The sequence below is a fragment of the Myotis daubentonii genome, chromosome 14, assembly GCF_963259705.1.
Source record: "Myotis daubentonii chromosome 14, mMyoDau2.1, whole genome shotgun sequence".
NCBI lineage: Eukaryota > Metazoa > Chordata > Mammalia > Chiroptera > Vespertilionidae > Myotis > Myotis daubentonii.
In genome coordinates this window covers 59,498,016-59,509,548 of record NC_081853.1, presented here as the reverse complement: position 1 = coordinate 59,509,548, position 11,533 = coordinate 59,498,016, and the positions used below count along the sequence as shown (strand labels likewise).

Below are 11,533 nucleotides of genomic sequence, written 5' to 3'. Positions count from 1 at the left end.
GCTTCTGGCCCAGGGCCCCTCCACCAGACAGGCCATGCAGAGGGCTCTGCAGCTCCGGGGATGTGCCCACTTGCCCTCCACCCCTCAGCCCTGAGCACTGCTTTTCCTCCCGTCACACTGTCACCCTGCGGCCCACTTTCTTTTGCCCCATCTCCTCCCCTCCTGCCAGAAACCACAGAAGGTTTGCCTTCCTGCCTCAGCAGCTCCCTCCGCCCTGTGCTGCCCTGGTCACTGTTACCCCACCTCTGGCTGCGGGCTCGAGAGGTGCGGGCAGGCAGGGGCATCCGCGGTGGGGGGACACTTAGAATCTCGGATCCCAGATTCTCCAACGAGGGGAGGAGCTGAGGCATCTGCACTCGTGGGCCCCACCCCCCAGCCCCACCTCGCCAGGAATGGCCTGTCTGCACTGCCCTTGCCAGCTCTCCACTCCCCAGGCCACCCCAGCGGGCAGGGCCAGGCCTCTGTCAGTCTCACAGACGGAGCACAGCTGGCACCTCATACTTACACGATGGCTGGATGGGTGGGTGGATGGACAGGTGGATGGACAGGTGGAGGGATGGACGGCTGCCTGGATGGATGGGTAGATGGAGGGAGGGAGGGATGAATGAATGGGTTGATTCAAATGAGCCTTGGGCTTTCTGGAAAGGATCTGCCCCATTCAAGGGTCGCGATCCCAGGCTTTGGGAAGACATTGATTGCAACAAACTGAAATTTCCTCAAAACTTAAAAATCGACACGTCAGGTCTTATTTTGCCAAGTAAAGCCACGGAAAACAGCAACCACCAGCTCCCCCACCATTGTTGTGTAAACAAAGGATATTCTCAAGGCGGAAAAAAAGTAAAGTAGGCAGGATGCGACCTCAGGAGAGACAGGCAGGCCCTGAAGATGCATACGGTGAACTTCAGGGGAAACACACACGTGGGCTCACAGGTTGGCTGGGCCTTGGGGTGCCCAAGTGCTTCCAGTCTGACCAGGGCACGAGCCCCTTCTGCAGCTTCCTGAGGAAATGGCTCGCCTCTGCTTGCATACCCCTTGGGACAGGGTTCTCGCTACCTATCCCCGTGAGCTGGGCGCTGGAGAAGCTACTCTAGAGCATCTGTGAGCGGTGTCCATGCACCTGGGGGAGAGGGGAACCGACCAGGACGGGAGCGAGATGGAAGAGGGTCTGAGGGGAGGAAAAGCAGAGGCTTCCAGACCTGGGTACGAGGACGGTGTGAGGGAAAGGGGTGGCCGTGGTCAGCTTGACCAAAGTATAAAAGTCAGAAAGTTGGCCAAGACTCAGACTTCTCGGGGGGCACAGTCTCCTCAGATCAGGAGTTCCAGAGCCTCCCAGCTGCCCGACCCCATGCCCCAGCCCTCCAGAAAGCTCTCTGATGCAGCCATTCTCACCAGTGCCTCAGTCAATCCTGAGGTGCCTGGACCCATAGGACAGAGGAAGGAACCAGGATGGGAAGGAAATGGTGGCACCTCGAGCGTCCTCAGCCAGGCTGGGGTGGAGGGCCAGGCAGGGGCCCTGGCGGCTGAGACCAGAGGGGCCTGCTGGGCGTCCCGGGAGGCCGTGTGTGTGTGTGTGTGTGTGTGTGTGTGTGTGTGTGTGTGCACGCACGCGCTCGCTCTCACACACACTCCACATTCCAGCTGTGCTCTGTCAGCATCTGGGCAAACCAGGATTGTGTGGCTTTGGGAGGCAGGAACTAGTCACCCCCAAACTCGGCGCGGGCGGGCCTGGGCTTGTGGGAGGGACTGGGAGAGCCCCAGGGGGCACTGCGGTGCTGGGTCACCCGGGTCACGGTCTGGGGGTTCCCTGCTGCTCTCCGAGGTGACTGGGTCAGTGCGCCCTGGGGTGCGGCTGCCCTGAACCCAGGCAGCTCACCCTTCAACCTCCCCTCAACCCTCCGGACCATCCGTGGCCAGAGGCCCAACAGCAGGGCACTCCATTCTGCACCGCCCCCCAGCACCCACTTATGCAACAGGACGGCTGTCACACTGTGGCCCAATTTCTTAAGCCCCATCTCCTCCCTCCCTCCTCAGCTCCACACCCCCTCTCATTTCATACACTCATTGCTTGGACCCTTTTACTCCAACCCCTGATTTCTCTTAGATCTTTGCCAGCCCGGCCGGTGTGGCTCAGTGGTTGAGCGTAGGCCCATGAACCAGGAGGCCATGGTTTGATTCCCAGTCAGGGCACATGCCCGGGTTGGGGGCTTGATCCCTAGTAGGAGGCGTGCAGGAGTCAGCGGGTCAGTGTTTCTCTCTCTCTCTCTCTCATCAATAAAATATATTTTGAAAATAAAGATCTTCATCGGCGTTCTGCCTGCCACCCTGCAGCTGGGGGTCCGAGCCTGAGGGTCTGCCTTCTCCTGCCTGCGGTCTGATTTCTTTCCTTCTGGTGACCTGGTGAGATCTTCCTCCAACACTTGATTTCTTCCAGGCCCTCTGACCTCATTCTACCTCGGCCTGAATTTCCGGCCTTCTGGGCTCCCCACTCTCTGACCCCTGTCTGGGCAGGGACGGGTATCACTGAGGATGGCGTCCGGAGAGAGGATGCAGCTGTGGCAGCTGCTGAGGGCCGGGGGCGTCCCTGCAGGGATGTCGGAGCAGAGGAGGGGCAGTTGGTTCTGGGCTCCTGACGCAGAGCTCTGTCCCTGGCCCCCTGCCCCCAGCTGCCCCACTGACCCTCTGGCTCAGGCTGGCCCAGGCCTGGAGAGGTGGCTATCCCTGCCCCTTACCGGGACCTCAGAGATCAGGCTCCAGGCCTGATGGGGGGAGTGAGGCGTGGAGAGACCCCCGACCAACCCCCACCTCACGGATCTGACCTGGCACTTTGGGTGTGGAGGGGACCAGGCTGAAGGAGGACAACCCCTGAGCCGCCATCGCCTTCCGCCAGCCTCATGGCCGCAGGCTGGACCCCCCTGCTTGAGGGGAGCGGGACGTGTTTATGCAACTGTGGGGAGGCCGCAGCCGGGCTGGCAGTGCCGCCGCTCAGCACAGCGCTGACTCGGCAGAGTCCCCAGCACGTCCACACTCCGACAAGCGGCCAGACACATGCATGCACACACAGAGATAACACATGTGTGCACATGCACAGATGGGCACGCGCAGACACACGTGGGCACGCACACGCACAGGCACCCCGTGGACACGTGCTCACTCAAACACCAGGAAGCGCACAGCCAAGGCAGGTGGGAGGAGACGGGAGCTGCTGGGTCAATGTCTGTCCCCGCATCCCTGGGCGGAGCTCCCCAGGGAGGCCGAGCCCCACTGCCCACACGCCATCCGCTCCCCCGCACCTGTTGGACTTCCCCCCAGCTGCTCTCCACTCCCGGGTCCCCTCCCGGGGAGACTGTCTGCATTGGGTTTGTCTCAGCTCTGCTTCTGGGGAAGCCCCACCCCAGACACTCTGACTCTCCTCACTTTTGTTTTTGTTTTCTTTCACAAGATGCCCCCCCCCCCCCCAGCCCTGGCAGCCAGCCTCCCACTTCCTGTCTCTGTGAATGTAACTCTCCAGGCACCTCACGGAAGTGGAGTCCCACAGAACATTGGCCCTTCCGGGACTGGCTTATTTCACTTCGCGTGGTGCCCTCGGAGTTCACCCGCGTGGCAGCAGGTGTCGGACTCCCCTTCCTCTGCAGAGCTGAGCGCGTCGTCGATGAACAGGCTACGCTGGTCACCCTTGGTCTGTCGATGGCACCTTGACTAACGCCGCCGTGACACGGTGTGTGACGTCTCCTCCGGCCCTGCTGTCCGTCCTCTGGGGTTTGTGCTTGGGAGTGGGATTGCTGGGTCACGTGGTAATTGCTTTTTAGTTTTTTGAGGAGTCTCCACACTGTTTCCATAGCAGCTACACTACCTCACAGCAGTGCCCGGGGTTCTAGTTCATCTAATGATGTCAACATTGGTTATTTCTTGTTTTGCTTTTTTTGTGGGGAGGGATAGCCATCCTAGTGGGTGCGAAGTGTTACCTCATTGTAGTTTAATTTGCATTTTCCCAATGATTAGTGTGAAGCTGATTGGCTATTTATACATCTTCTTTGGAGAAAGTCTGTTCGATCCTTTGCCTATTTTTAATTGGTTGTTCATTTTGTTGAGTTACAGGAATTCTTTATTTAACCTGGATATTATCTCCTCTTACATTTTTGCCCAACTATTAGCTTCTCAGATAATCACTAGCCTCATTGTTTAACATGTCAACACCTCCCAACTCTCTCCCTCCCTCTCTCTCTCGCCCCCGCCCCCCCTTCTCTTTCTCTCTCTCACACACACACACACACACACACACACTGACTGCACAGCCCCTTCCTCACTATGGGCTCCTCCTCAGCCTTTACCACAGCGGACACACTCAGCGCTCAGCGACCTGCCGGGTTTGTGTGGGCGCTTCAGGGCAGGGTTTTGACTGCCTTTTCCACTGCACTGTCCCCAAGCCTGGAACAGAGCCTGGCACATAGTAGGTGCTCAGTTAACGCTGAGAGAATAAAAGGAAGACGCAGCGGGCACTGCACGCACACTCACCCCCACAGGACTCCCACACACGCATTCACACACTAGTCCTGGCTCACTCGCAAGCAGACGTCGCACTACCCCAACCCTCAAGCAGCCTGACCCGCGCACCCACATACTGCACATGCAGGTGCACTCACCCCACATGAGGCCATGGGCGTGCACCCCCAGGGGCTTCCCTGGCCTCCCAGGTCCCCTGGCCTGCGCTGTCTCCTGCCCTGCATGACCCACCCCGACGCTGAGCCTTGATCCCCGCCCCCAAGCCCCGTGTCGAGGGCCCAGCCTCTCTGCAGCACTGCTCTCCCTCCCATTCAACCTCTGGGCATCTCTTCCTCCAGGAGCCCTCCCCTCGCTCTCCCCACTGGGCTCTGAGGAAAGGGGGTCCCCAGAGCAGGGTGTGGTGGCGGGCAGAGGTTTGCAAGGCGTGCCCCCCCCCCCGCCCCCCGTCACTGCACACTTGGGGACTGCACGCTCGTCTTCTGCTGAGAAGCCCAGGGCTGGGGAGCTCATGGGAGACCCTTCTTCTCTGGTGAGAGCCACACCTCAGGCGAGGGCCTCCATTTCCCACCTGAGACAGGCAGGGTCTCTATGGCCTCCTCAGCTCTGACAGCCGGCACGGCCAGGTCCTGCCCTGCTGCGCTCCCCACTGACTTGGGCGAGGCCATTCTCTATGCTGGGCCTCAGTTTCCCCGCCTGTGTCACGGTGGCTCTGGGCCCCTGGCTCCCTCGTGGCTGGTTACGGAATGAGAAGCTCACAGTGCAATGGCATCTCTGTATCTGGGGCCACCGCAGGGCTGCTGTCTCCATTGGGGAGGGGCACAGAGCCGGGGAGGGCACCCAGGCCTCTTCCAGGTCAGCCCTGCTCCTCACCCAGTGCCTGGGGGGGGGGGGCCGTTTTGATCGGATGAGGGTCGATGGGGAGGTTTGGGTCTGTGCACAGCCTTTCAGAGGACTCCCTTTGCTGTGTCCAGGGCTCACTGGCTCATAGGGTTCAGAGAAGCCAACCAGAGGGTTCCAGAGAGGGAGGAAGAGTGAGAGCAAGGAGGGGGAGGGGAGGAAGGAAGGCAACAGGAAGGGAGGCAGGAAGAAGGCATTTATTCACAGCCCCAGGGCGTGGGGACAGTCCCAGGTGCATGTGGCCTGAGAGGCGGGAGGGGGGGGGGGGGGCGTGCTGCAGAGCTGCTGCGGGGCCTCCACGGCTCCCTCCTTCCCGCAGCTCCGGCCGTCTGCCACCATCATGTGCTGTCCCGGCAGGGCCTCCCTGGGCTCCCTGAGGGCAAAGGGGCAGCAGGATGTCCACTGGGAGCGGAGCTGGTGTGGGTGGGGAGGCGGGGCAGGGTGGATGGCAGAGCGCGAGGGGCACAGGCTGAGGCCAGCAGTGGGGCCAGCAGGTCTGAGGGGCTTACCTGGGGTAGGCTCAGCTGGCCATGATGTGCTTCACGAACGCTGGAGGGAAGGGAGGCGAGTACAGGTTCGGCCCCGGGCAGCCTGGGCCCCAGGACCCCCCAGGAGGCTCCCTCCCTCTGCGCCCACCTTCATAGTTGATGCAGCCATTGGAGTCTTCTTGCCCAGCCATCAGCTTCTCCACCTCGTCCTCTGTCAGCCTCTCGCCTGGGGGTGGGAGCGAGTCAGCACCCTCCGGGAGGGAAGGGAGGACACTGGGCCTCTGCATGCGCTTTGCCCCCCCATATGCCCACGCCCCCTCTGGGCACTGACGTCGTAGCTCCCCAGGCCGTGGCCATGACCCTCGTTTCTGAGTCCAGGAGAATCGGTGACAAGTCAAAAAGGGCAGGGCCTGGGTGCGGGCCTGGTGCCCCTCGAGCCTGGCTCTGTCCCCATGAGGCTGGTGGGGATACAGCTGGGGTCCGGGGAGCAGGGTGACTATGGAGGGGACTACTGTTCCCCAGGAAGTCAGGCACCTTCCTGTCTCGGTACTTTTGTGTGCTGTGCTATTGCCCCCCTGGAATGCCAACTGCAGTTTCTCCCACTCCGAGCCACACGCACACATACGCACACACTCACATACACACGTGCACACATACACACATGCACACACACTCATGCACACAGTAGCACATACTCATATACATACACACATACTCATTCACACACATACTCATACACACATGCATACACAGGCACACACAAACGTACACACATACACACATATACATAAACACACTCTCACACTCATGCACACACTAGCACACTCATACACATACTCATACATACACACACACACACTCACACATTCACTCACACATGCGCGCGCGCACACACACTCGTGCACACACTAGCACACACTCACACTCACACACACATAACCCTAGAGACCAGCACAGGTCTGGGCACACAATAGGTGCTCAATAGCATCTGCTGCGGGAGAAAGTCTGTTTCAGAAGGAGGCACCCCTGCCAGCCAGGCACCTGACAGTGGGGTCAGGATGCCCAAGATGCAGGCACGTGACCTACTCGGCCACTCAGGTGACGTGGCTCTGGGTCTTGACCTTGAGGCAGTGAACCCCGAGACTGAGCTGAGCCTCCTGGGTGCCCCACTGTGCCCCACCTGAGCCCAGAGCTGTTCCTGTCTCCCTTGGGTTCTGTGAACAGCACCAACACACTTCCTCTAGTCCCCTAAGTGTCTAAATCCCCCCCATTTCTGTCCCTCGCCATAGAGGCGCCTTGACTGTCAGACCTGGGAGCAGGTGACCAAGGCTCCTCCTAGGATAACCCCCAAGGAGGAGTGGGGGCGGCTGCCCTCACCCAGCGTGGCCAGCACGTGGCGGAGCTCAGCGCCCATGACCGTGCCGTTGCCCTCCTTGTCGAAGACCCGCAGCCCCTCGACAAAGTCCTCGTAGGTGCCCGTGTCCTTGTTCTTGGCGACGTGCTGGAGCATGGGCAGGAACGTGTCAAAGTCCATCATCTTGGTGTTCAGGTCTGTGGGGAGAAGGTCCCGGGTGCCGGCAGGCCCTCCCTCGGCCCCCCAGTCCCCACCGCACGCCACCCCACGAGGCACTGCACGGGCACCAGAAAGGCGTTTGTCACGCAGCCTGTTCTCGAGGGGTTGGCTGGGGTGGCACCACACGGGCCTCGCCCAGCACCTCCGCCCTCCTTTGCGGAACAGTCCTTGCTGGTGCCATCACCTTCTAGACCCCGCCCCCTGCACCTGCGGTTGGTCAGGAACAGCTGAGCCAGTAGAGGCCTCCCCTGGGCTTGTGAACTCCTCCTCCTGGGGGCAAAGCAAGCAGCCCTCTCTGGCCAGTGTGGCCAGGGCAACTGGCCCGAATCCACAGAGATGGCCAGGGCCCAGGAGGGCAGAGGGAGCCTGGTCTGCATGTGGTCAGTCCCCGAGGACCCGGAGGCCTGGTGCATCAGCCCGGGGCCAGGGCGCAGAAGCCAGTGCTCCTCGCCACCTGTCAGCTTCCCCCGAGACCAGCCCATGTCCTCGTCCAGGCAGTGGAGGCCAGTGCACAGCAGGAGGCTCCCGTGCGGCCCCCCCCCCCATGTGGCAGCCCCACCCGCAGTCTCAGGGAACCAGCACTAAGGGGGAGCTCTCGGGGGGGGGGGTGTCCGACCTTCCTGCTTGGGCTTCCCCAGGACGCGGAGCACCTCAGCCTGCGTGGGGTTCTGGCCCAGCGCCCGCAGGACGTCCCCGCACTGTCCGTAGGTGATCTTCATCTCACACTTGGGCGTGCGGTCAAACAGCATGAAGGCTTCCTTGAATTCTACTGGGAAAGGGCGTGAGCTGTGGACACCCCCGGCGAGAGCCCCCCCGCTCACCCACACCTCTGGCAGGACTCTCAGACTGGGGGCCCCAGGCCCAACCCTGCAGCCCCAGGGTCAAGACCCCCCACTCACCTTCAATCTGCTCCGGAGTGAACTCAATCTGAAAGGAGACCCCAAAGATGCCTCAGAGAGTGACTCTGTCACCAGACCCAGACCCCAGCTCCTCAGCCGCCCTGACCTTCCCCATTTCCGCACCCCGGCCTCCATCCCTCGGGACCTCCGACTGTCCACCCTGACACCCCCTGCCCCCTTGTCCTCCCACCTGCCAGCGAGGGCCTTCGCTCTGAGTGGACCCCAACCTCGACACCTGGTGGGAAGTGGTGAGGACGGAGGCCTGGTGCCCTGAGCCCCCAGCTCAGGGGGGGCTGACCTGCTGCCCCTGGTCCTGAACAGATGTGCCTGAAGCCACAGATCAAACCAGCCTGGCTTTGCCACCCCCCATGCCTGGGCGCAGGGGGCAGGACTGGCCACAGGAGTGCGATGGGGGGCTCAGCTCAACAGGGTGTGTGTGTATGTATGTGTGTGTGATGTGCATGTGTGCATTCATGTGCGTTCACACATGTGTTGATATGTGCCTGCCCCTCACAGAGCCCTCAGGGCTGGGCATGGTTGCTCATGTGGCCCTGCCTACACCTGGGTCCTGCATACCCCACCCATGGGGGCAGGGCAGCTCCCCCCCCCCCCCCGCAGCACAGCCATCGGGGCCACCTGAGGCCAGAAGGCCTCCTGGGACCCGCTCTCCTCCTGGTCTCCCCTCCCCACCCGATACCAGGTCTATTTTTATCGCCAGCCCAGGTCAAGGTCGCAGGCAGGACAGGAGCTTGGGGGAGGGGAACATGACTGGCACCTCTCCCGCTGCGGCGCCCTCGGGCCCCACCAACCTCCTTAGAGCGCAGCAGTGAGAGGAGCACCCGCCTGCCCCTGCCATGGAGCTGCCGGCCCGCAAAGCTCTCTCCCCAGGAAGCCTGCTGACAAAGCCTCCCCCTCACCACCCTCACCACCCCTCACCACCCCTCACCACCCCTCACCACCCCTCACCACCCCTCACCACCCCTCACCACCCCTCACCACCCCTCACCACCCCTCACCACCCTCACCACCCTCACCACCCCTCACCACCCTCACCACCCTCACTACCCCTCACCACCCTCACCACCCCTCACCACCCCTCACCACCCCTCACCACCCTCACCACCCCTCACCAGCCCTCACCAGCCCTCACCACCCCTCACCACCCTCACCACCCCTCACCACCCTCACCACCCCTCACCAGCCCTCACCAGCCCTCACCACCCCTCACCAGCCCTCACCACCCTTCACCAACCCTCACCACCCTTCACCACCCCTCACCAGCCGGAAGTGGGGTTAGGGGCACATGAGGGGCCTCACTGTTCCCTCCTTGTAGAGGGGAGTGTGCCAACCTCAGATCCATGAGATTGGACAAGGGCACCATGGGTCCAGGGGAGCCTTGCCAGGGGGCTATGGACACCAGCCAGCGGCCCGAGGGGTGGCCGGGGGCAGGAGCCAGCTCCAGAGCACAGCTGTGAGGAGGAGGGCCACTGCCCGGTCCGTGGCCGAGAACACCAGACCAGAGCAGGGAAGGGATCCGCACCCGCGGCTCCTCCCAGCAGGCGTGGGTCTGTGCAGAGGCCTGAGGTCCTGCGGGGCTTGTGGGAGCCCGAGGGGCTGGGGGGCAGAGGCGGCGGGGGGCAGGGTGCGCGCCGCTCTGCCTGCCGATGCCACAGGTGGGAGTCACGGCTGCTCCTCCAAGTTTAGCCTCCGAGGAAGCCTCCCAGCCCGGAGGCCTCCTGGGACCACTGGTCACAGCGTGAGCCCAGCTTCCTGCCTGCACCCCAATCTCCCCCCCTCAGAGCGGAGGCCCTCCCAGCTCTGGGGCTCGGGCACCTGGCAGGGGTGGGTGTGACCCAGCCTGGGCAGGGCCTTGCTTCCTCTGGTCTGCACCCGTCTGCCCCACGCTGGACAAGGAGGCTCCTGCCTGGCAGCAGGGTGGGGGCGGCGGCTCCAGGATCCCCCAAGGAGGTGAGCGAGATCCAGGGAGAAGGGCGAGGGAGAGTGAGGCTCCAAAACCACCAAAAGGACACTCCCTCGGCGGCAAGGGGCGTCCTGCTGGCTGCCCTCCACCCTCCCGCCCAGCCCGCCTGATGCCCGAAGCCAGGGCTTGTCTGGCAGAAGCTTCCAGCGTGAGCTCCCTGCTCCCTTTCCACCCCGGCCTGTCCCTGGTGGTCACTCTGCCCTGACCTTCCTGCCACACCCACCTTGACCTTGGAGGCATCAAACTCGTTCTCCTTGGGCGGCTCGGGCTGAGGGGCCGCGGGAGCCGGAGCCGCCGCCGGGGCCGCCGCCGCCTTGGGGGCCGCCTTGGCCTCCTCCTTCTTGGGCTCTGGCTTTTTGGGGGCCATGGGGGCCGTCAACACCCAGAGGGGCGAGGAGAGAAGGAAGCAGAGCCGGGTAGGGGCGCCTCCTGCCCTTGGCCTTTATCTGGTCTGGGCCCTCTTGCCCCCTGCCCCACCCCTGCGTGCACAATGGGGACAGGCCATAAAAGGACATTGGCCGCTCAGGGGCTATTTTGGGGCCTGGGGAGGGCATTGTTCAGGCTCAGGAGCCGTGGGGAGAGGGAGGGCTGTCCATTCCCCCCAATCACCTGTTGAGGAGGGAGGGGGAGGGGAGGACAGAGGCCGCTGCTCAGCACAGCACGCCCTGAAAGCACCGTCCAGGCCCAGCCAGACCCTGCACCCAGCGGGTGCAGAGGCCGCTGAGTGTGTGTGTGCCGTGTGCCGTGTGCCGTGTGCCGTGTGGGGGCAGGAGGACTCGGATCACCTGAGGCCCCTCTCCCGCTCAACCTCCCACCTGTGCACCGAATCCCCAGGTGTCCGCCCGCACAGAGTGGGGCTGTACGGGGGTGGCTCTGTGTGTCCGTGGGGGAGGGGTGGGTCTGTGCGTGTTTCCTGGGTGTCTAGGGGTGGGTTCCGTGTGCGCCAGTGCCGTCTCTGTGTGTGTGTGTCTGTGTCTGTGAGTGTCACGGCTCTCGGGCAGCTGCAGCCCCAGCCATGAGTCTGAGGGTCCGGGAGCACCCCGAAGGGCTGCAGAATGAGTGCCTCTGTCTGGAGGGGTCCCGGGGGGGCAGCCCAGCTACCAGCCCACAGCCTCCAGCCTCAGCACTGCCAGGCCCTGAGGCCGTTTCTGTTTCACTCTCGCTGCTCATCCCCTCTCCCACAGCCCCTGCCACA

General features: G+C 62.8%; 1 protein-coding gene across 2 annotated transcripts; it reads right to left on the bottom strand.

The window, feature by feature from the left end:
• Positions 1-5,584: 5,584 nt before the first annotated feature.
• On the bottom strand, positions 5,585-10,781 carry MYL3 (myosin light chain 3). 2 transcript variants are annotated; one of them, XM_059662941.1, is made up of 7 exons: positions 10,562-10,781; positions 8,358-8,385; positions 8,075-8,224; positions 7,263-7,436; positions 6,034-6,111; positions 5,909-5,946; positions 5,585-5,773 (listed from the first exon to the last, which is right to left on the bottom strand). In XM_059662941.1, exons 1-6 carry the CDS (start codon positions 10,703-10,705, stop codon positions 5,918-5,920), a joined length of 603 nt encoding a protein of 200 aa, XP_059518924.1. In that variant the 5' UTR covers positions 10,706-10,781; the 3' UTR covers positions 5,585-5,773; positions 5,909-5,917. The 2 variants fall into 2 exon arrangements, with proteins under 2 accessions (XP_059518924.1, XP_059518925.1); XM_059662942.1 differs by having other exon boundaries at positions 5,741-5,770; positions 5,907-5,946.
• Positions 10,782-11,533: the final 752 nt, after the last annotated feature.